Source organism: Melopsittacus undulatus, chromosome 6 (genome assembly GCF_012275295.1).
Source record: "Melopsittacus undulatus isolate bMelUnd1 chromosome 6, bMelUnd1.mat.Z, whole genome shotgun sequence".
Lineage (NCBI taxonomy): Eukaryota > Metazoa > Chordata > Aves > Psittaciformes > Psittaculidae > Melopsittacus > Melopsittacus undulatus.
This window is the reverse complement of record NC_047532.1, coordinates 27,393,023-27,416,413: the sequence shown is the minus strand read 5'-3', so window position 1 is coordinate 27,416,413 and position 23,391 is coordinate 27,393,023. Positions and strand designations below refer to the sequence as shown.

At 54.7% G+C, this 23,391-nt stretch overlaps 3 protein-coding genes across 5 annotated transcripts; 1 reads left to right on the top strand and 2 right to left on the bottom strand.

Annotated features, from left to right (window-relative positions):
- Positions 1-113: 113 nt before the first annotated feature.
- LOC101874752 (P-selectin) lies at positions 114-8,607 on the bottom strand. The gene is made up of 15 exons (XM_034063939.1): positions 8,030-8,607; positions 5,439-5,828; positions 5,244-5,351; positions 4,949-5,131; positions 3,799-3,984; positions 3,479-3,664; positions 3,167-3,352; positions 2,848-3,033; positions 2,526-2,711; positions 2,205-2,390; positions 1,884-2,069; positions 1,557-1,742; positions 1,284-1,406; positions 852-882; positions 114-667 (listed from the first exon to the last, which is right to left on the bottom strand). Exons 1-15 carry the CDS (start codon positions 8,151-8,153, stop codon positions 613-615), a joined length of 2,502 nt encoding a protein of 833 aa, XP_033919830.1. The 5' UTR covers positions 8,154-8,607; the 3' UTR covers positions 114-612.
- A 3,687-nt stretch (positions 8,608-12,294) lies between these two features.
- Positions 12,295-15,182, bottom strand: LOC106023421 (1-phosphatidylinositol phosphodiesterase-like). Of its 3 annotated transcripts, none has more exons than XM_031047237.2 (3): positions 15,005-15,182; positions 13,725-14,767; positions 12,295-13,148 (listed from the first exon to the last, which is right to left on the bottom strand). In XM_031047237.2, exons 1-3 carry the CDS (start codon positions 15,056-15,058, stop codon positions 12,845-12,847), a joined length of 1,401 nt encoding a protein of 466 aa, XP_030903097.2. In that variant the 5' UTR covers positions 15,059-15,182; the 3' UTR covers positions 12,295-12,844. The 3 variants fall into 3 exon arrangements, 2 of the variants coding, with proteins under 2 accessions (XP_030903097.2, XP_012983982.3); XM_013128528.3 differs by having other exon boundaries at positions 13,725-14,764; XR_004080302.1 differs by lacking the exon at positions 13,725-14,767 and having other exon boundaries at positions 13,014-13,148.
- An 840-nt stretch (positions 15,183-16,022) lies between these two features.
- Positions 16,023-18,697, top strand: HTATIP2 (HIV-1 Tat interactive protein 2). Its single transcript, XM_005147165.3, has 5 exons — positions 16,023-16,402; positions 16,476-16,583; positions 16,665-16,802; positions 17,550-17,611; positions 18,182-18,697. Exons 1-5 carry the CDS (start codon positions 16,220-16,222, stop codon positions 18,405-18,407), a joined length of 717 nt encoding a protein of 238 aa, XP_005147222.2. The 5' UTR covers positions 16,023-16,219; the 3' UTR covers positions 18,408-18,697.
- Positions 18,698-23,391: the final 4,694 nt, after the last annotated feature.

The window sequence follows — 23,391 nt, the reverse complement described above, 5'->3', positions numbered from 1 at the left end:
GCCCCCTCTCCCCTCCAACGGCGGCCGCCGAAGGACATGCGGCTGCGGTACCGCCCCACCGCGCACAAGCACACAGACGGTTCCTTAGACACAGCAGTTTATTCAGGCCCCGCTCGCACGAGCCCGTCGCCAGAACCACGAACGGCGGGAGCACGGAGGCAACTCCGTGAGGGGACGGACCCGGCCCCAGAGGGCGGGCAGGGGCCCGGGTGCTGGTGCGCGGCGTTGCGGGAAGACAGCGCCGCTCTCTGGATATGTGTGTGTGTGTGTGCACGCAACGTGGGTGCTGCTTCCACGGGCAGCGCAGGTCGGAACTGCAGGCAAAGATGTAGGCCCTGGCAGCAGCTCCTGCTGGGTCTGCAGAACTGGGGAACACGGTGGGGTTTGGTCCAGGCCGGGCTGGAAGACAGAAAAGGGGGCCCGTGGTACAGCACCAAAAGCACCGGGTCTCCCCCTTCACCTTCTAAGGGATGTCCACACCTGGGAGCACCGCAGCCAGGAGGATAGCTGCCCAGGTGGAGTTTCCACAAGTGACTCCGCAGAAGCAGGTAGCAGCACTTCCAGCCCACTGCAGGAGCACGGGGTGCTATTAGCATCTCGCTGGTGCACGCCTTACAGGTTGGCATCATAGGCTGCATTGGTGAAGATGCCAGGCGAGCCTAGGTCACTGGAAGACAAATACAAGGATGTCACCGTTGAGGAGGGTGCAGGAGTGTGAAGGGCAGGGGTTTGCACAGGCCCATCAGCCCTGTATATAAAACCAGCCTCACACAGGCAGTGTATGATGGGGTGACTGCAGGGCTATGATGGGCACAGAGCAGAGGCATCCTCCTCCAGAACACAACTCTCACCTGGTAGGGTTCAAGAGCTTCTTCTTCTCTTCTGATAGTGGTGTTGAAATGTCCACAGGGATAGAGCAGATGGAAAAGAAATAACCAGATCTGTTTAGTGAAGGACATGAGAAGCTGCAGCAGCAGCAGCATCATCTGAAATTGAACTTTTTCATGTACAGGTTGAAGCAAGGGTGGGGTGCTGAAGCATTTCCCTTCTTTCCCTTCATAGTGAAGGTGTTTTTCTGGCTCTCCCTTCTAGACCTGGTTGCTGATGCTTTCAGTTGAACAAACTGCTAAGAACCCAACCAACTTGAAGCAAGTAAGACAAGTGGATTGAGGCAGTCACACTGTTAAACTCTTCTGATCATGCCACCCTCCCCTGGGACTCTGTAACCACCTTCCCTGGGAACCCCCACCCAAACTGACTGTGGGCTGCAGGTGTTTCTTTACCTCTGTCACTGAGCCGCTTGGCAATGAGGGCAATGAGCATCCCAGAGAGCATGACGCCAGCTACTGCCAGAGCTGTGCCACTGCTGTAAGCCAGGACTTGCTTTAAGAAGAGGGCACCATCCTCTGAAACAGATCCACAGACCCAGAGGTTAGAAAGTTGTTGGAAGGATTTCACAGTACCCAAGCTGCTAGAGTGCCCCCAACAATATTTAAGGTGTGCTTCAGGAAGCTGAACCCCCCACACTGCTTGAGGAGCATGGAGTCCCACCGTACCTGCACAGACAGGGGGTTGCCTAGTCCAGTTCCCTGTGGCTGCACACCAGAGCACCTCTTCTCCCATCCGAATAAACCCCTCCTCACAGGAAAAGGTGCATGTGGAATTGTATGTGAAGTTCCCATACATGTGAGAGCAGCTCAGGTGACTTCTGCTGGGGGGGTCCAGCTCTGGGCAGCTGATGGCTGGAGATAGAGCACAGCAGCAACATCAGTAGGACAGGACAGATATTGGTGGGATAAGGACATGTGTTCTGGGGAGCTGCCATGGACTGGGGTACTAAGGGGAATTTGATGCTGAGGAAAGTCTGCTACAACGAGATCTACCTTTGCATTGTGGAGTTTCGCTGGTCCAGGTCCCCATGGCCGTGCACTTGTGGCTCTCCAGCCCCATCAGTGCAAACCCTGTCTGGCAGGAGAAGACACATGTGGAGCCAAAGGCGAAGTCCCCGTGGAGGTGGGTGCAGTTCAACTCTCCCCAGTCTGGAGCACTGAGTGCTGGGCAGGTGATGGCTGCAGGGATAGAGGTGCATTTCAAGCAGGAGCCTGGGAACTACAAGGCTAAACTATTGGGATGAGAGGACCAAGATATCCAAGAACATCTTAGGATCAACCCAAGGCCTGTGATACCTTGAGCAGCAACTCTACCTTCACAGCGTGGGGAGTCCCCAGTCCAGGTCCCCGTGGCCATGCATTCAAGGCTTTCTGGCCCTATCAGTGTAAACCCCATCTGGCAGGAGAAGGCACAGGTAGAGCCAAAAGTGAAGTTTCCATGGAGGTGGGAGCAGTTCAGCTTTCCTTGGTCTGGAGCACTGAGCACTGGGCAGGCAACAGCTGCAGGGATAGAGATAAACTTCAAGCAGGAGCTTGGGAACAATGACACTAAACTGTTAGAATGACAGGACCAAGATACCCTAGAACATTCTAGGGTCAACCCAGGACATGTGACGCCTTGAGCACTAACTGTACCTTCACAGTGTGGGGAGTCCCCAGTCCAGGTCCCCATGGCTGTGCACTCACGGCTCTCTGGCCCCATCAGTGCAAACCCCGTCTTGCAGGAGAAGACACAAGTGGAGCCAAAAGCGAAGTCCTCATGGAGGTGGGAGCAGTTCAGCTTTCCCTGGTCTGGAGCACTGAGCACTGGGCAGGTGATGGCTGCAGGGTAAATAGGCACACTTCAAGTAGGAGCCTGTGGACTGTGATGCTAAACTGTTGGAATAAGATATCCAAGACACCAAAGAACATCCTATGATTACCCCAAGGCCTGTGACACATTGAGTAGCAACACTACCTTTGCACTGTGGGGTGTTCCCAGTCCAGGTTCCCATGGCTGTGCACTCACGGCTCTCTGACCCCATCAGTGCAAATCCCATCTGGCAGGAGAAGAGACATATGGAGCCAAAGGCGAAGTCTCCGTGGATGTGGGAGCAGTTCAGCTCTCCCTGGTCTGAAGCACTGAGCACTGGGCAGGTGATGGCTGCAGGGACAGAGATTCATTCCAAGCAGGAGCTTAGGGACTGGGAGACTAAACAGCTGGGAGAAAGAGGCTGGGGTGACACTAGAATGTTTCCCAAGATTAGTGACACCCTGAGCCCTAGCAGTGGCAATACCTGCACATCTTGGAGCATTCCCAGTCCAGGTCCCTGTAGCTGTGCAGTTACGGGTCTCTGGCCCCATCAGTGCAAACCCTGTCTGGCAGGAGAAGGCACATGTGGAGCTGAAGGCAAAGTCCCCGTGGAGGTGGGAGCAGTTCAGCTTTCCTTGGTCTGGAGCACTGAGTGCTGTACAGGTGATGGCTGCAGGGATAGATGCATTTTAGGCAGGAGCCTGGGGACTACAAGGCTCAACTATTTGGACAAGAGGACCAAGATACCTAAGAACATCCTAGGATAAACCCAAGGTCTGTGACACCTTACTTTTACCTTCACAGCGTGGGGCATCCCCAGTCCAGGTCCCCATGGCCGTGCACTCAAGGCTTTCTGGCCCCATCAGTGCAAACCCTGTCTGGCAGGAGAAGGCACATGTAGAGCCGAAGGTAAAGTCCCCATGGAGGTGGGAGCAGTTCAGCTCTCCCTGGTCTGGAGCACTGAGCACTGGGCAGGTGATAGCTGCAAGGTAAAGATGCACACTTCAAGGAGGAGCTTGGGGACTGGAAGACTAAACTGAAGGGATCAAGAGACTGGGAAATATCCTAGTGTCACCCCAAGACCAATCACATCCTGAGCTCTAGCAGCAACTCTACCTTCACAGTGTGGGGTATCCCCAGTCCAGGTTCCCATGGCCATACACTCACGGCTTTCCGACCCCATCAGTGCAAATCCTGTCTGGCAGGAGAAGGCACACGTAGAGCCAAAGGTGAAGTCCCCATGGAGGTGGGAGCAGTTCAGCTCTCCCCAGTCTGGAGAACTGAGCACTGGGCAGGTGATGGCTGCAATGGGAAAGCAGGTCTCAGAGACAGGATAGATGAGGTTAAGTCTAGGGATTAGGGCTAATTCCCAATCAAACAAAACCAAATCTATGTTGAAATGTCTTTGATTAACCTTTCTAACCCAGACAAGTCTCACCTCTTTAAAAACAGTAGTGATGTAGCTGGTACTGTGATTTTTCTGGCATATGATTTCCTAGGGGAAAAATTGTCTGCCCTGCCAGTGACCTGTTTATCCCATGCACTATCCCTGGTCACAGCCCCCAGGATGAAGGCCTGCAGCTGCTGCAGTCCTACTCGTTGACACAGGAAGTTGGAGCAGGGCTCTCACAGTTTCCCAAAAAGCCCAGCACCTCTGTGTGACACTTGGCTGCAAACCCTCAAGCCACTGGCATGAAGACTTTCCCTACCCCTGAAGCATAACATAACACAACTTTGTGTCCTTTGTGGCTTCCTGCTTGCTCTGTCCCTCCCACCTTATATCTAACCTCATCTCACAGATCCTCACCCCTACTCAATGTGGCCCAGCCCTGCCCTTTCCCTGGCAGCGGGACAGCAGCCCCTCTTCATTCCTCTCTGAGGACTCCCAAGATGCAGAGCACCTTCCAAGGTGGATTGGAGGGGCTTGGCAAGATGGAAATAGTACCAGCAGAGTGATGGAGGTGCCAAGACGCTGTTCTGCCCCTGAGTGTGGTGCACACAGGGTGCTGGCACCCGGGTAGGATTGAGGACAGTGAGTAAGAGCACTGGAACAGCCAGGGAGAGCAGGGGGCTTATCCAGAGCTCACAGCCACTCTGCCTATCACAGCTTCATTGGGAAACTGCTTCCCACATGTATCACCAGAAGCTACTTCCTTGACGGGTAAGGGGCCCAGTGAGCCCCTGCTTGCCATTGGGCATGCAGGGCTGGCCCTCTGAAAGTATCAATGCCACATCCCTGAGACCCCCAGCTGCTGACAGGCCATACCTGTGCACATGGGGGTGTCTGCTGACCACTGCTGGGAAGGCAGGCACCGCAGTGTGCTTGCCCCTTGCCGCTCAAACCCTTCCTGGCATGCAAACACACAGGTGGAGTTGTAGCTGAAGTGTCCATAGGGATGGCTGCAGTCCATTTGCACTCCCTTGGACTCAAGCTCAGTGCACTGCACAGCTGGGAGACACAAAGCACCACCAGCCCATTAGGAGCACAAATGAACTGGCCCACTTTGCTGCCAGGCTCAGGCTCTCTGGCAGGGAGGGAGGGACGGGAATGGATGGCTCACCATGCTCACACTCAGGGCCATGGAAGCCAGGGTAGCAGTCGCAGCGGTAGCTCCCGATGGTCTCCACACACTCGCCATGCTGGCTGCACGGGAAGGGCTGGCAGGAGGCTGTGCACACAGAGGACAGTCATCAGAAGCCACTGGCCACCCTGCTGAGGTCCCCAGCCAACCTGATCTGTGATCCCCCCAGCTCACCCCGGTAGCACAGTGCTTTTTTCCTCCGGTTGCAGGGCTCATCATTCCACTTGCCCGACTCAAACGGCCTCTTGATGTACATCTCCACACAGTCCTGGTTGGAGCGGCGATTGTTGGGCTCCCCAGCTGCCCAGTTCTCTGCCTCCTTTGTCAGCGCCTTCTTAGTGCCCACCCAGGTCCAGGTGCCTCTCAGTTTGCGGATGCCAATCCAGTAGTAGCGCCCATAGAAGGGCAGGCTCTTGTTGAGGTACTCAATCTCCTGCTTGTTCTGGATTGCCACCAGGTCAGTGAAGAAGGTCTGGCAGTAGTTCCTGGCCTGCTCCCATGTGTAGTCCCCTTGGTCACTGTAGTGGTAGGTCCAGGCACTCACCTCCAGTTGTGTTATCATGCCTGTGAGAGTGGATGAGGTCCAGGACTGACACAGAAAGGATGGAAACTAGGTCGGGGTCTGGGTCCCTTGGCATATGAGGGTGGGCTGGGCCAAGAGATGCCGATGACCAGCTGGGTGAGGGGATGTGGCAAAGGAGCGAGTGTGGGTGAGAATGGAAATGTGGGTGGATCAGGCATGGCAGAAGGAGCTGAGGTGGGACTGAGTGAGATGGCACAGAGATGAGGAAGGTGGGGAAGATGGGGTGAAGGCTGAGACAGAGGGCAGCATAGGATGGGGCAGGCAGAGCATGGGGAGCAGAAGAGCCCTGAGCAATGATGCCAACCTCTCCTCCAGCACAAGGGGTGAAAGCCCAACCCCACAGCCCTGCTCCCCTGCCCACAAAGGTTTCCCAAAGAGTAAAACCCAATATCAAGATGGTTCTTTAAACACAGTTCCTTCTTCAAGCACAGAGGTGTACCACTTCGATTTTCTTTCTTTACATTTCTACGCAAGAGTCAACTTGGAGCAAGGCAGAGCAACAAGCATGCCCTCACCCCCAAAAGCACTTGGATCCCAACCTACTCATCTGAGTCAGAGATGGTCTGAAGAGCCTTGTAAAATTCAGTATTGTAAAATAACATCTTGCGAAAGTCAAGTTCACATCCTGGTCATGCCCACCAGGCAAGACAAAACCAGAGATTAACTGGAACCCACACCCAGAAGTGAAGAGCACCCTGCTCTTGTTTACAGCATTTCACACTGCAACTTGATGCAATCAAAGGGTTTAGCCACAAAAAAAAGCTTCTTCCCTCCTCTCCAGAAGCAGGTATCTCCACGGTTGCAAAAAATCACATGGGAATCCTATCTCCATCTATGCAGAAAGTGAGATGGGGATCAGACTTTGCTCCAAACAACTGGCCTGGGGAACTCTGTGACTAGGAAAGCATATCAAACTGTGGTCGTGCATGCAGAGGTCTGGACATCGCAGATTAGATGTAAATCTAGGGCTTTTTGAGTCTAATTAGGGCTCTGGTTTGGTCAATAATTATGTTATTTTCTAAGTGAAATTTTTCTGTTTTTCCTTGTGACGAGCAAACTGTTCGCTTTGTTCAAGAAAACTGAAGCTGAGGAAATGGTGGCCTTCAGCTACAGCCCTCCACCACTTGGGAGTTTGGGGCTGCAGAAGAGAAGCCCAGGGCACCTCCTGAGAAACTGCTCCAACCTCAGCTCCCACCACCTACCTCCTGGCCCTTGCTGCCCTCCCGGCACAGCTTAGGGCAGCTGCCCTGCCACCCTCACACACCGCAGCCCCAAATGAAGAAGGACCAAGGGAGCCCATCTGCTGCATCTTCACGTGCTCTCCTACCTATTCCCTCCAGCTCCATCAGTAACACCCTCTCTGTAGCACAGCTCATCCCCACTCCTTCCACCCAGCCTTGTGTTACCTCTCCCTACTCACTTGGAGCTGAACCCCAGGTGGGTGCTGTTTGCCCCTCTAGCAGCCCCCAATGCCTACCCCCAGGGCAGGGTGTCAGCACCTGGGTGCCTTTGCACTTTGTTTTCCCCTCAGAGCTAAATCTCAGCCTCCTCCTGACACTTCTGCATTTGTCTCTCTTCCTTAGCTCAATAACAACAGGTCCTTTAGAAAATAACCCAGCTCATGGAGGATCCCTAGGGACAGAGCAGGCACCAGAAGGTTTTCCTCTGTGCAATCATGCAAAGGAAATATCCTACAGGCAACACAACCAAATTAGTTTCTGGTTTTATTTCTTCTCTTATGTCATTTAGCAGCTTTAGCTCTGCTTGGTTCTGCCCCAGCTGTGCTCCCAGCACTCGCACTTGTGGGTCCTGTGGCTACATCCATGCCCAGCTTTACAGCACAGGTATGGGCATAGGGGTGGAGCTGCTGCTGCCATTCTCCTGTCCATGGTACAACACACTGGCTGCCATGCTGCATTTGGAGAACCAGATGCCCTGCAGGGATCCCATGCATGTCCTGGCTCTCCCCAGGGGAGCACAGCCCTGCAATGGTCTGGCTGCAGGGAGGTAGCCCAGGCAGATGCAGCGCCCTCCCAGCCCAGAAAGATCAAGCCCTGGGCTGGCAGCTGTGGAGGTTGTGAGTGATAACCTCCCAAAATAACACTGCTGCCCTTCTTCAGTTTCCTGGGGCTGCAGGCTTCCTGGGAGCAGGGCCATACTGGGTGGCTGGAGAGTGGCTTACCCCATGCGATGGCAGCGATGCCCAGGTAGCAGATGCCATGAGGGCTCAGAGCCCACATCCTTCCAGCAGACCACAGTCCCGGAGCAGTGCCCTGTGTGCCAGGGAGAGAGGCATGAGCATGCATGGGGGCTTACAGGTGGGGCTGTGCACCCACATCACTGCCAGGTAGTCCTGGTAGCCACATGGGCACGTTGCTTACGCTGGCTCACACAGAGGCACACTGTGTGCAGGTACTGCTATGCTGTAGAATGGGCCTCTCTAGTGAGGCACAGTGTAGGGGCTGTGCCAATAGCACAGCTGGACAGTGGAGGAGCCCATGTGCAGTTCACTCCTGGGGAGCCCCCAGGTACAGGGCATGCCCTCCCCACAAACCAACGGCTGGCATCTGCCTTGGGCAGCAGCACCATTTCCTGGCATTACCTACCTATAGCCTTGTCCTCCCCTAATTCCGTTTTTTAAGCAGACCCCAACACATCCCCAAGGAAAAGAGAAGGACTTACCATGTCAGCACCACAGACACACCTTGCTGAGTGGCTGGCAGTGCCAGGCGCATCTGCCCCTCTGCATGCAGTGGTACTCGCACTTCCTCCAAGTGCGCAGAGCATTGCTCCCTGCTCTTGGCTTCTTCCCCTCCCACCCCAGCCCTGCTGCCAGCCCGCATCCTGCTCTGCACTCCCGCCTCCCCCAGCACAGGGCTCTCCCGTCTGCAGAGACCCCTCTCCCAGCCTGAAGCCAGAGGGGAGCAGTGGGGTCAGCCCTGGCTGCAGCCCTGGTAGGACTCAGCTCAATGTCTGCCCCATGGCACAGAAGCTGGGTGCATCCCCATGGGGACATGACAGCCACAGGAACAAACTGACAACAAGCTGGGCTTGCCAAGGCCCCCCAGGAGGTGGAGAAGGGTCCTGCAGGAGGGGTCCAGCCCATGGTGCCCAGGGCACGGAGACCTCTCTAACCCACCATGTCCATGTTCCTTCACTGGAGTTTGGAGGACAGAGGAGGGATGAGCTGTGATGAGCTCCCATGTGGGCTAAGTGGGAGCGTGGCTCACAGCCTGCCAGCTCCTGTGTTGGATGCTCTCCTTGCTTGCAGGCTTTTTGCTCTGGCTGTGAATCTTCATATACCATTTATAAATGGTTACTTGCACAATGAGTTTTCCCGTCTTTGCCTTTAAGTTTTTATGAGAAAGTTCCAAGAACATGCCAGAGGAATTTCCCCCGAGTTGTCAACATCCTTTAGGAACTTCCACTGGTGCTTCAGAAACATGCCTCATTGTGTTCACCTCCCATTGGATCACTCTTGAATCATCATAAATCTTTCCTTACCCCATTCTGCTTCTAAGTTAAATTGCCATGGCAGGGTTTTCTGCAGGAATTACTCTGCTCTCTTCCAGTTAAAGCCAAAGTGTGAGCCATGCAGGTCACATGCATTTTCCATTTCCAGAGAAATTGATGCTGCTCCACTGGGACTCATGCTAGACAAAAGCAGGAACCCATCCCACAAAATCTGTAACCCACTACCTGGCCAATGTAAATGAATCTTGGTTCCTGTCTCTGGGTATTTTCCTTGCAAAAATGTTCAATTTTACTGTAATTGTCTATTTTTATGGAATTGCTGAGGATGAGCTTGTGTGTCCAGTAATCCAGGAGCACTCACTTTCTAGCAGCTCATGTACAGAGGGTACAAATACAGCTAGGAAAGAAGCAGATGGGCAGGCAAAGAAGCTAAAGGGCAGCTGCTGGGGCAGGAGAGCAACTCCAAATGCTGAGGGTCACCTGGGGAGGGTTGGAGCTGTCTCTCCTAATGCTGTGAGACCTGCTGGGAGTCAGAGGGGTGCTCATAGGTGTATGGCCCTGGGAGGCAGCAGGCTATGCCCCTGCCAGTTTCACTTCTGCTGAAACTCAGCATGGTAGGGCAGAGCAGGAGAAAGAAAATACTCCCACCTTTATTTTTGTAGCTACAAATAGTTTCTGGTATTGTTTGAAAAACAGAATCAGAGTGGATGAGACCTAGAGGTTGCCAGCACAAAAACACAGCCAAGTTCAAAGTTCTTTGTGGGGACAGGTGCCCTGTGCCCACAGGTACCTGGGCTCAGAGAGGGCTAGTCGGAAAAGGTACACTTTGTGGGAGGGAGAGAAGACCTGAATTAGCTTTACAGCTCTGCTGGAGCTAGGTGATCACCAAGAACCCTTTCACATCTTGGGTGTTTTCCAAGGCTTGGCCCCCTAGGAAGGCTTCAGGATGCTGCAGGAATCTACAATGGAAATGTGCTTCCTTTGCTATGCCCCAGTCCTGAGCCATAGACAGAGGTGATCCTCCCTCTCATGTGAGAGCTCTGTTGTAGGTGGTATTTGTGGGGAGGGGGCATGGGTGCCCCCCTCCCACCTACAAACCACTGCCAGGGGTTGGGCAACCCACCTGCAGGCTGTGACCGCAGGGCTGGCCAGGGGAAAGTGGCTCAGCTGCTGCAGCCATTGCTGCCCGCCCAGGCTGATGCTCTGTGCCCTCTCAGCATGCTCAGCTGTGCTGCAGCAGGGTCTCACGGGCAGGCCAGGGTGCAATGCCTGCAGGAGTACCCAGACAGCACTGGGGACACCCAGATGTGGCTGGGACCAATGATGCCAGGGGTTTTATGTGCTATGTAGGGAGTGGCACTGGCAAAGGTGAGCAGATGGCCCAGGCCTTAGCTGCTGCAGAGCCCCAGGGCCAAGTCAAGGCTGTGCCACACAGCGTGTCCCCAAGGAGTGCCCAGAACCTGTAGCAGTGAGACCCCGGGGCACACATCACCACCATGCTACACACTCATACTCCCCATCTCCCCTCCCCCCCCCCCAGCACCCTCCCCCATGCAGAGGCTCTGGCCCCACTGTTCCCCTTCTTGTGCAATGTCCCCTGGCAAACCACAGAGGAACCGAGTCACCCTGACTAAGCCAGCCTGGTTCAGCTGCTGACCACGATATAGTGGGCATCTTCCTGGGAAGCCCCCCTCACTCCCAGGGAGGGATCAGCAACTCACCAGAGTGAGGAGGCACCCAATGGCACCCTGCAGGGTTGTGGTGTGGTACCAGCAGGGACCCAGACCATGCCAAGGTGTAGCCCTGCTGCTTCCATCACCAGCTCCACCATGGGGACAGAGGTGGCTCTCTCTGAGGCTTTAGAGGTACCTCCTGAGAGCGGGCAGGGGATGACTCTTTCCCACCTCAGGGTCAGCAGAGGGTGGTTGACCCAAAGAGTGTCCCTGAGCTGCAGGGTGTCTTTGGGCACATCTCCCAGTGCAAGACCTGGTTTGCAGCCTGAGTAGCCAGACTCTCTTCGCATGGCCCTGGAGGAAAGCAGTGCCTGATAAAATCTTTCTCATAATTTGAAAGCATTTGGCCACAGGAAGATATGTTATCCAAGTGCTGCCCTGGCTTGCAGTGGGGGAGATGGTTGCAAGCATTAGCTAGGGACAGAAGGACAGGGGTGCTTTAAGAAAGCCCAGGGGCTGTGGCACCCACAGGCACATCATGGTGCTGGGACAGCCCCAGCTACAGGATGCAGGGGTTGTTTTGGGCAAATTGCTCTTGCCCACTCCACCCAGTGCTTCTGAGAGACACTTCTTTGATCTCACACGTAGAATAGCTTTCTGCCTTGCACCTTCCCCTTCCATGCTGGTGATGGAGAGCCTTTTCATGAGGCACTACTGCCAGCTGGGTACCCCTGCCCATGCTGCCTGCTGGCTCCCTGGTGCCTGGCAGCAGCAACAAATTCATGGCACAGATAAGGGTTCATCAAACGGGATGCTGGGGGTGTAGAAAACACCTAAGTTACCTCACTGCTTGTGTGATAGGGAGGAAGCTAGTGGCTCTGCCCATTCTGCAAATGTACAGTGCCTCTACCCTGCCAGCGAATTGGGGCACAGGGTGGCTCCAGGGTGCTGGGGTGCAGCTCCACTGATGTGCCACAACTAGGGGCAGCCCCACACCCATGCAGGCAGCCCTTGCCATAAGTGACAGCAGAACCACCCAGCCTGCAGAGCTGCTTCTGGGAACAGCAATTGCTCTGCCTGCACCCTGCCCAGGCACCCTGCACCCTGCTCCCCACAACACTGTGGATTTCTGGAATGCCTGAACAGGCCAGCAACCCACATGGCCCTCCCTCAACACTTGTCTTCAGTCATGAGAGTGGTACCAAGAGCTGTCATGCCAGCTTGGCACAGCGGTGACCCAGGCAGAGGAGGTGCTGGCAGCAGATGGAGCAGGCAGCAGCACCCCAGACATCACCAATGCTTTAGTCACTTGTCTGGTTTAATGCAGAGATTTCAGTCTTTTTCTGTCTCACAAAGCAAGTCAAAAGACAGATTCCTCTGTCACCTCCACCACTTCCTGCATGCTATTGCCTGCTTCCCACCTGTGCGGCTCTTTGAAGCATGGGCTCTGTTGTCCCCTGCACCCTAAGGAGGGCTGTCAGGGACCAGCAGATGAACATATTCGCACCAAGGGCCATTTATCCAGCCAGGACCAGCCCCTTTGGAGCAAAAATGTTCTCTGCTCCAGCCAGGAAATCCTGCGGCATTCCCTCCGGCAGGCACTGTGCTCAGCTGTATTTTCCCCGAGGCAGGAGGATTCTTAAGGACGTTCTTCATCTTTTGTCAGGCTAGGGATGGGCTTTCCTCTTTCCCATCTCCCTGCTCCAGTGTCTTTCATCAGGCCAGGGATGAGCTTTTGTCTTTCTCACCTCCCTGCTTCAGTGCAGTCAGCAGTTTGATGCTTCTCCGCTGGGATCTCCACTGTCTTTCTGCTCCAAGAAGCTACTGTGTCCTGTGACTTGCCAATCTATTTAAATTGCTGATTTATTTTCTGCAGATAGGGCAGGCACTGGCATTATCTGCATTTCAAGGTCTTTTTTACATCTCGACCTCTTTATTTTTGTGGATCTGCAAACTGCCCTGTCCATGCTGCGCATGCTGTTGCAAACTGCTGGGCTTTGCCTTGTGCAGTGTCCCCCAGTTGTGTGTGACACCAGGGAAGAGGTAGCCCCATCCAAACTGCTACTATTGTGGCTGTCCAGCTTTCCATACACAGGGTCGGGTGGTGCTTGCTGAAGTTGCCTTTCTAAAAGTCCCGACTTCTGGGGCAAGCCCCTGAAAGAAAAAAATAACAGCTAAAATAATGAGGGGAAAGATAACCATTTGTTGTCACCTTTGAAGTGGAGTGACTTCCTCCTCCTCCCTCTTGCTGTTCTGCTTTCAGGGAAAGATGGTTACAAATGCCAATTAAACTGTGCTTGGGCCATGGGCAGAGTGGTACAGGCTTTTTCCCTATCTGAGCAGTAAAATCAAAAGGTATTTTCTGCACTTTTCTGCTTTGAAATGGCAAGGCAACATGGGGAGTGCTTTCCTAGGTTCTTTTTATTCACCCTTGAAAGGAAAAGGACTGTTTTGCAGAGAGGCATTTTGGGTAGACTCACCAGCCTGACAAGAGACAAGGCAGGGTCTGCTCCTTCCACTCATACCCGCTGCTCTGCCAGGGACTCAGCTGGCCAAGCCCTATGATGGGACTGTATCTGGCTCCTCTGCGGAGAGCTGCATGCAGGGGCAGCTCCCTGGGCTGCCCTCCTCCAACCACAGCTGCCAACCCTCCTCTTCTGCCTCTGGTAATCGAAGGCTTCCTGGTGCCCAACAGCTAGAAAACCCACTTCTGCTCTTAAAGGCACTCACTTCCTTCGGCAGAGGCGTGGGGCTGGGATCAGTGTCCATCCTGATGGGTACCGGTGTGGGCAGTGAGCGGAACTGTGCCGGCTGCTGTGCCTCTTCCCTCTGCTGTGGGGGTCCCACGAGGGTACTGTGGGGCTGCTGGGGGCCGCTGTAATGTGTCTGCTCGCCTGCAGACCATTGCTCTCCACAATGAGCCAGAGAAGGCCTGCCCCAGGAAAGTCCATGATGACCACCCCCCAGCACACAGGCTGTCCTCGCCGGTGCCACAGATACTGGTAGCAGCGTGGGTTAACAAAGCGGGCCACCTCCTCGGGGTAGGTGAAGAGCCCATTGCCAGAGCAGAAGGTGAGGTGCATGGTGGCAGGGTCCCCCCTGGCGGCCCTCTCCAGGTGCCGCCGTGCCTGCACCCACTTGCGCTCCAGAGAGAGCACATTCCAGGCATCACTGATGCTCAGCTGCTCATAGGGGATGCCCAGCACCTCCTGCGCTAGCGCCTCCAGCACCACAATCTTCCCTCGCACCTGGCCCAGCGTTGGCACCTTCTCCCGGCACCACACACAGCCCTGTGCCTCCTCCAGCAAGCAGCGCTTCAGCTGGGAGGCGAAGCCAGGCCGGGAGAAGATGGGCAGCTCCTCCTTGATGCGCATGAGCACAGTCTCGCCAGGGTGTGCGCGGAGGAAGCGCAGAGTGCGGCGCAGGACACCCCTCAGGCTGGCCCGCTGGAAGGTACAGAGGTGGTACACATGGAGCTCGCCCCGTGCCAGCTTGCACCGCACATCCAGGAAGCGGACACCGGCTGCCAGCTGAGCCTCCAGGCTCCAGCTCTGGCACCGCAGGCGCCGGCCACCGAACAGGCTGAGGGAGTCGTGGGTGCCAGGGATGGAGAGGCGGGAGAGGGGCAGGGAATCGGGGAGCCCCGCCATCCAGTCAGGGCAGCAGGCTGCTGGCTGGGGCGTGCAGTCAAATGCTGCGCTGCGCCAGCACTGTGCCTCCATGCCACTGGAAGAGTAGACACCCCAGTGCCTGTCCAGCTGTACAGAGGCCTGCTGTGGAGAAGCATAAGCAGTGGGAGCACCACATGGCTCCATGCATCCCAATCCCACTCCTCCCCAGAGGTGTCCCCACCATGCCATGAAACGCTATAGCATATCACGCAGCCCGTACATGTTGCTGCCAGTACTCTGCAGCATCACACTGTATAATTCCCAGTTCTCCCATTCTCAAGCACTCATCCCACTACTCTGGACCCCCACTACACCCCAGCCTTCCTGTACTGCACCTACCTGGGTTTGCCTGTGGCTGTGAGATGCAGGCCACCAGATGGGATGCACAGCCATGGGTGCCAGAGGCACACTGGCAGGTAGAGCGGGATGCCAGCCATTAACCCTGTGATGGTCATGACGTGCATCCTGCCTCACATGTGGCACGTGCGCCAGGGATTCATCCTCAGCCTTTGGCCAAGAGGAGCGCTCAGCAGACATGCTGGGCTGGAAAATCACCTGGCTAATCCCTAAAGCAGTCATTCAGGCCTTTGCACCTCCCTTCCCAGGAATCAGGATAAACAGGATTGGGATGGTGCAGGGCCCCTTAATGCTACCTGTGGGAGCAGCCATCTGTGCAGAGCCCCTGGGTGCCCACTGCAGAGCCATTTCCCAGGTTGGCTCTCAATGGCACCTGCTCTGCCCTGATGATGACTGCCATTGTACCTCTCATTGTCCCGGGAGCTGGTGCTTGGGGTGGGTAACTTGCCTGCTGCCTTGAGGACACAACTATGGGGCGCCCCGGCCAGCAGCGCCCTCTGAGCCAAATGGGTTTGAGGAGGTCACAGACGCCTCCAAGCATCCCACCAGGAACACATCCCCTCCGCCTGAGCAAGGAGGGCAGAGGACTCACAGGATCACAGACCTGTTAGGGTTGGAAGGAACCTCGGGAGATAACCCAGTCCAACCCCCCTGCTAAGGCAGGGACCCCCAGAGCAGGTTACACAGAAGGCATACAGGGAAGTTTAAAATGTCCCCAGAGACTCCATGACCCCCCGGCAGCCTGTTCCAGTGTTCTGCCACCCTCAGCATAAAGCGTTCTTCCTCATGTTGAGGTGAAACCTCCTGTGTTTTAGTTTTATTGTGCCTCCTCTCTGTCGCTAGGACCACTGAAAAGCATTTGGCACCATGCATCCTCCCAGGGCTGCTTTCTGCCATGGGCTCTGCCACTGCAAGGACACCAAGCGCAAGTACAGGAGGGGCAGCACTGGTATATATGTCCCTGCGCGCTGGGAGCAGCAGCAAGACTGAGGCGGGTTCGCTGGGGCAGCCCCTGCTCGGGAGCCCCGGCAGCCTCCCTGTGCTACCTCCCCTACGCGCCGAACACAGCCCCACGTTGAATTGCAGCAACTTGTGTCCGCCTCCCTGGCCCCGCTGCCAGCGCTGCCGGGAAGAGCCCGGCTCGCCGGCCGGTGAAGAGCGGGCAGGCGGAAGACGGCCCGCCCCACCTCGCTCGGCATGGCGGCGGAGGGCGGTAACGGCACCGACAGCGGCAGCGGCAGGTCCTGCTTCGTGCTGGGTGCCTCCGGCGAGACGGGCCGGGTGCTGCTAAGGGAGCTGCTGGCCCGGCAGCTCTTTGCCAGGGTGACGCTGATCGGGCGGCGCTGGCTGAGCCTGGGCGAGGAGACCGGTGCGGCCGTGGTGCGTTGGGCCGGGCGTCCCTGGGGGGTCCCGGGAGCCGGCACGGCCGCGCTGACCCTTGGGCCCCCCTCAGGAGCAGGTTGTGGTGGACTTCGAGCGTCTGAGCGAGCACGCTGCTGCCTTCCGCGGACACGACGTCGGCTTCTGCTGCCTGGGCACCACCAGGGCCAAGGCTGGCGTGGTGAGTGGGGCCCCGGGCTGAGCAGGGGTCCTGCCTGCCCTCTCCCTCCCATGCTGACCCTCCTCTGCCCTTTACCCACAGGATGGCTTCATCCGTGTGGACCGGGACTACGTTGGGCAGGCGGCAGAGCTGGCGCGGGCAGGGGGCTGCAAGCACTTCCTCCTGCAGTCCTCCCGAGGGGCAAACCAGCACAGCCGCTTTCTCTATCTCCGGGTGAAGGTGAGCAGGCGCATGGGGGGAGCTCCTGATGCCCTTGCAGGAGTCAGAAAATGCTGGGATGCTCAGGAATGAAGCAGGAGCTGAGGTCTCTAGAGATGAGAATGGGGGTCTTGCTAGGGGACAAGGGAACAAGGGAAGGGGGCTGGCTGGACAGCTGTGTCACTGGCTTTGTCCAAAACAGCACAACACTGGCATGCAGCACCTGTCTCCCTCTTCAAACCACAGAAAGACCTGCTTAGGTCTCCAGCCCAATCCTAGCTCCCCAAAGTGGGACAGCTTCACTGCGAGGTCAGGAGGCTCAGGGCTGTATCCAGGTGATATATGAACTATCCCAGGTTGTTGAACCCACAGGCTCCCCGTGTGGGACCATGATCATCATGAAGGTCTTTTGTGTGCTGCAGCCCCCAGCATCTACTGGACTTACTACTGTCTCCAGTGTCCTGTTCTGGGATCCCTGGGCTGGGCACTGTCCAGATGCTCTCAGGAGCATTCAGTTGCAGTTATCATGATGGTTGCAAGGGTGCACTGCTGATTAACAGTCCACCACCTTGAACACTCGCCCCCCACTGCCTTTTCCTGGGGAGCTGCTGGCTGCCCTGGCAGCGTCTGGCCTGTACCAGCTTTAAATTTGCTTTAGTGCAGTCCTGCACATGGCTTAGCAGCCCTTTCCTGCCAATTCACAGCATGGGGGGGATGGTGCTTGCAGTCATCCTTGTCTCCTTTCATCCTGCCCTGCTGCTGTGACAGGGAGAAGTGGAGAACCTGGTCCGAGCTGTTGGTTTTGATCGGTGTACCATTCTCCGGCCAGCGTGAGTAGCAGTGGAGGGAGGGTGGGCTCAGGACTTAGGTGGAGGGTTGCCAGGTCGGCGGGCTAGGAGGTGGAGAAAGAGAGAAAGGATGTGTAAGGAGAGGGCCGAGGAGAGAAATGGAAAAAGCCACCAGCTGCAGATGCAGCTCCTGGGCAAGCACACTGCTTCCCAATGCTGCAGAGAGCAAGCAAAGCAGTTTCCCATGGTGCCTATATACCAATGTCACTTGCCATGTAAGAAGAGGATTGGGTTGAAAGCAGAGGTTGGGGGACATAGATGCTTATCTCTGCACAGACCTTGACCTTCTGCAGGGGAGATACTTGCCTATATCTCTTCAGGTGTACTGTGCTCTTGCCACCTGGGAGTACTGGCATACTGGTTTTGACAGCACAGTGGGGAAAGCAGTTTTATGTCCCAGGACTCAGCATGGTCACGTTTTGGGACCCTGCCAAGGCTTCATGTGGGTTTAGCAAGCTGGGCTGGGCCTCTAGCACAGTTGGAAAACCCAGTCTCCAGCTTTCTCCTGAGGGATGGCTTCAGTCTGACCCACCTTACCTGCTCACTCTGCAGGGTGCTGCTGTGCAAACGCCAGGAGTCCCGGCCCATGGAGTGGATAGTCCAGCAGTTTCTGGGTGTTGTGGCTTGGGTCTTCCCAACTGCTTACTCAGTACCTGTGGAAATGGTTGCCAGGACTATGGTGTCCAGTGTGCTGCAGCCAGGCAAGGGGAAGGTGGAGGTGCTGGAGAATGAGGACATCCATAAGCTGGGAAAGGCGGTGCCACAGCAGGGCACATAGAGTAAAAGGGATGGGCAGGAAAGAGCTTGATTCACTGTTCAGATGCTCTTCTGGGCCAAGGATGAGTGCACATGCAGGAGAGGAGCAGGGTGCTTGCATGGCCAGTGTGGAGGTAGAGAAGCACTTCTTTGCATGTCAGCTGGTTCTGTCGACTGATAAAAAATGCAGGTGCTGGTTGGTGGGTGTCAAGAAACTATGTGCTCTTCTGCTGGGATCCAGCATGCAAACTTGGGTTAAAATGGTGTAATCTGAGCAAATTTTATTTCTTAAATAAAATCCTGTGACTGGTCTGTTTGTGCCATCTTTGGGTTGAAATTGTGTGTCACCTCATCAATTGAACTGTGTCTGTTCACAAATTGTGCCTTTGGTGACACTTCAAGGAGTACACACAGGCAGGAGGCCATGCTGTGGACAGCCACAGGAAAGCAGAGACAGTGCACAGCTGCCTGTGCTGAGGCTGCACTCCACAGAGCACATGGTGGCACCAGTGCCACTTGAATAGTGAAGCTCCTGGAAGCTCAACAATATTTGATGAGGTGCCTAGGGTGGTGGCTCTGCCTGCAGTAGGTCTCTTGACCTGCTTCTTTGTCCCCATTGATCTGCTGTGGGTGCAGAGGGACTGCTACAGGGATGCTGCTGTTCCAAACCAGGCTCTCACTTTAGTACCTGTAGGAGCATAAACACCATGCAAACACTTGCATTGACTTGAAAATGCCTGTACCCAGCAGGCTTCTCTGGGCTTTCCTTACAGACACAAGTGAACCAGAGCTCAGCCCTATGTTCCTGAGGGTGCTCTGCATGTGCCAGAGGTGAGGCCAGCCCCATGCACATCTTAGACTAGGTTTGCCCCTGCCCCATGCTGTCCTGCTGTCCCTGCTGTGGGCACAGAGCAGGCGCAAGGAACAGTGCCGTGTTCCAGCCTCATCCCTGACCGCTCTCAGGGTCGAGGAACTCAGTGGCTCTGCAGCTGGGACATGGGTCTTACGTGACTCCCGAATTCCCAGCTGGCCAGAGTCCCAGTGCTCTGGGTAGTGCTGCTTTCCAGGATTTTCTGTTCAACCTCACCCATGGCTCCTGTGTCAGTGACTTGGCTGTGGTGAGTGGAGTGAGCCTGACTCTCTTCTTGCTCTTACACAAGCACTTTACTCATTGAGCTGGGCCTCAGAAGCTTGGAGGCAGCTGGCTGGTATAGCCCCAAACTGTGTGTTAATGGGGAGTGCGTTAATGGACTCCTCAACAGGTGTAAGGCTTAGTCCAAAGGTAACAAATGAGGGGCCATGGAGCCATAATTACTGATGAGAGCAAACTCAATACTTTTAGAGTAATATTTAGTGTCAAAAGGGAAATACAAGGTAGGCTGATCAGGAGCATCACACAAGTATCTGAGGGTTGTTAAGCTTACACAGCACAAAGTCTGTGTAAGCATGCAGCACTGGATTACATAGGCATAAAAGCAAGCCAGCATTCAAAGAGATTCTTGAAAAAAGGTGATGTGCTTACACAGAGGAGTGAAAATGAATGCCTGAAGTGGCAGACCTTAAAGGAAGTGAAAAATGAAAGGCAAGCCACAGAAGATTTTAAGAAAGCATCCTAAAGGCATAAAAATTAATCATAACTATGTAAAAAGCACCAGGGATGGAACATCATCTGACTGTAAGAAGGAAAGAGACATCACAGAAAAGCTTGGTGAGTTACTTGCAGTGGCTTTTGCTTTGCGGGAGCTCACACCAGCATTATGCCTTAGGGGACAAAACACTTGGGGGGAAGGGGAAAGAATTGCTTTAAACCCCACTTTTAGAATACACGGTTAGAAATCTCCTGGAAGGAGTGCAGACAAACTGCCAAACACTTGCCTGGGTGGGAATTACAGCGATCCTTCAACCAGAGAGTCAGTGTTGTTACATATGATGCTAATTTTTAAGAAGTTCCAGTGGGAAGCAGGAAACCACAGAGCAGTGAGGCTGCCTTCTATAAAAGGCAAGTTGTTAGAAAGGATAATAAAGTTTTGAAATAGCATGGCCTAGGATAAATCTGGTGTAATGGGAGATTCCACATGGTTTTTTAGGGGGCAGTTGCACGGCACAAACCTAGATTGCGCTTGGGGGAAGCCAGCCATTGTGTACACAAGACAACTTGGTCCTCAGAGTGCACTCGGGTCTCCAAAAAGCTCTCCCAGAAGAGCTCTTAAAGAAATTCAGCTGTCGTGGGAAGAAAAGAAAGGTCTGGGTAGTTTCTTACTGGAAATATTTTCTTAGTGCTTTAAAGCCTTGAAACACACAAACCAAACATTTCGTACTAGACAAAGGTCCATGGAAAATACAAGCTATTTCTGTGTAACCCTTGTTTCTGCTCAGTGGTATACCGTTTCTTTTTCAGTGTTCCAGAAAAGTCTCTGCTAAAATGCACAACTGCAATCCCAGCACATTATATCCCAGTATAGCTTCTTTATCACCTTGCATGGAGTTTCATCAATCATTCTGGACCTCAGTTTCCACAGCTTGTTCTGTGCATTCATTAAACCCCCACCCTAGGGCTGTGGAAGAAATTACAGCACATCAGTCACAAGAGCAGGGGATTTGCCCATGCAGGGCTGAAAGAGGTATAAAGTAGGTAAAAGTCTTTAGGGGGTAGACCCAGTTCCTCTGTGGAGTCTGTCAGGGCAAAGCTCAGGGCTCCTCCGAGCAATGGGAGGTCTGCAGAGCTGGAGCCATGCCCCTGCACGCCTGGAGCAGCTGCCTGGTTTCCGAGGGCATGCAGCTCAGCCAGAGCTGGGAGGAGAGCACGTAGGAGTGTCTGTCTGCTGGACAGCATTTGCACAAACCGCCTAATCCCACAGATCCGAGCTCCCTTGGGATTTTGACACTGACTTTATTACTGAAGATAAATGAGAAAAAATAACTGTATTCCCAATGGCTCAGCAGCTGAGCGCGAGGCTGCGGGGGCTTCCCATGCGGTCCCATGGCCCTGCTGTCCTTCCCAGCCCTGGAGCTGTGAGAACCACCAGTACCTCTCACCCACCCGCCACTGCCACCCACTCCCCACACCAGGAGGTGCCCAGCCGGCTGGCAAAGCACCCTGCAAGCAGCACGTCTGTGTCAAAGGGGCTTTTCAGAGCAGCCATGGAGCTGGCAGGCACTGACCTGACACTCAGCAGAACACCCTGGTCACATCTCTGCTAGCAAATGAATGGTCTGGATGCACCCTCTGGCCCCGAGGGCAACTAGCACAGCCCACGAAAAGTGCTGAGCTTGCAAAGAGCAGGGCACTGCACCACATCTGCTGCGATATGGGGCAATCAGGCTCTGGGCTACCCCCAAATTCGGGTGAAGCATCTCCTTGCTAATTACAGAGCCTCCCCCCAGTTCCTTTGTGAAAAGCAGCCTGTGAAGGAGTAAAGTACCTCCATCCTCTGTGGCTGCTGCTGTTTCCTGCCCCCCTCAGTGGGGCTTCCAGGCAGTGGGAAGGAACCTGGCACCCATGCTCCCATCCATCCAGGAGTCTCTCATCAGCCCAAGTTCAGGCAAACATCATTCAATAATCTCATCCTTTGAAATTTTAGGCTGTACTTTCTTCATTCAATTTCTATTGCAAGCCAGTAAAAAACTAGCCCAAGCTTTGCAGGGATACACAGTTTCCAGCAGACTTGCAGCTTTCAGTTACTCACATGCTGAGATGCAGAAGCTGGTTTGCTGCATAATCCCAAGACAGGAGAAAACAGGTCAACAATACAAGCCCCAAGTGCATCTAGGAACAGGAACCAGAGCCAGGCACACCTCTGACATAGCTCAAGGGGGCAAGAAATAAGGCTCAGGGCTGAGCTTAAATGTAGCCCTGGGCTGAGGGAGCAGGTGGGGCTGGTCAGCACAGTTAAGGCCCTTGGGATGTGGACAGCCAGGAGAGGAGCAGGGTCTCCGATTCCCAGCTCTGAGCTGTGGGTGTTAAACAAGGCACCTAGATGCATATTTCCATAGTCACCCAGGCAGCCAAGATCAGGACAAGCAGGTGGCAGACTTTCAGGGTGAATCCTGAGCCTGCACCTCGGGCTGGATGCCCAGAGAATATCCCGGTTGGGGTGGAGCAGGAGGTGGGAGCAGAGTGGAGCCGCACACCTTCTGCACTGTACCTGTTCCAGCGTGGCTGTAATTGTACAGGCACCATTGTGGGGTGGCAGAGACCCATGCGGGTGCGAGCAAGTCATGCTACACAAACTGCGGAAGAGCTGGTGCTGAGGCTCTGCCTGTGTTTGAGGGTTTTCCCCTCATGCAGACCCAGGTGATGGGCCATGCCCCAGGTGACCCTGCTGAGGACAGGCTGTCACATTCCAGCTGACTGGCAGCAGGGAAAGACCCAGGGTGGCTGTGTTACTTTCTCCGCTCCAAGCACAGCTAAGGCGTGTTAAGAGTGACTCCATGATAGCTGCTGGTTGCAGCTCGTCGACCCCCTCAGTGGCACGGGAAGACACTGCGTGAGGGCTTTAACTATGGCATCACTCAGAGCCAGGCTGATCCCAGTGTTTGCCATGATTTGCTTGGCAGCAGGCAGCCTCACTTGCTGGGGTTCACTTACACTGTGCTGGGTGCCTGGCTGAGGCCGAAAGAAACTCATGCCACAGATGTCAGCACTATAAGGAGGCACTGGCTCTGTGGTTGCGAGTTAGTGGTGCAGTCAAAGAGATCTTACCCAAGCAAACAAATACCACAGCACTGTGCAGCACCCAAGCCTTAAGGAAGCAAGGGACTGCATCCAATGGGACAGTGATGGGACAGAGCCATACAGGGTGAGCCAGGGTCCCTGTTCAGGCCCTGCATCCCACAATGTGGCCACTCCAAGCTCTGGTGTCTGTTTTACTGCTCTGAAGTGGCATCAAAAAGGATCCAGATTTTGCACATAATAAAATTCTGGGTGTGATTTTTTTTTTTTGCCTTATCAAAGTGTCACTGTCAGATAAAACTGGAACATTTGCTACAATTAAAAGATTTTTTTT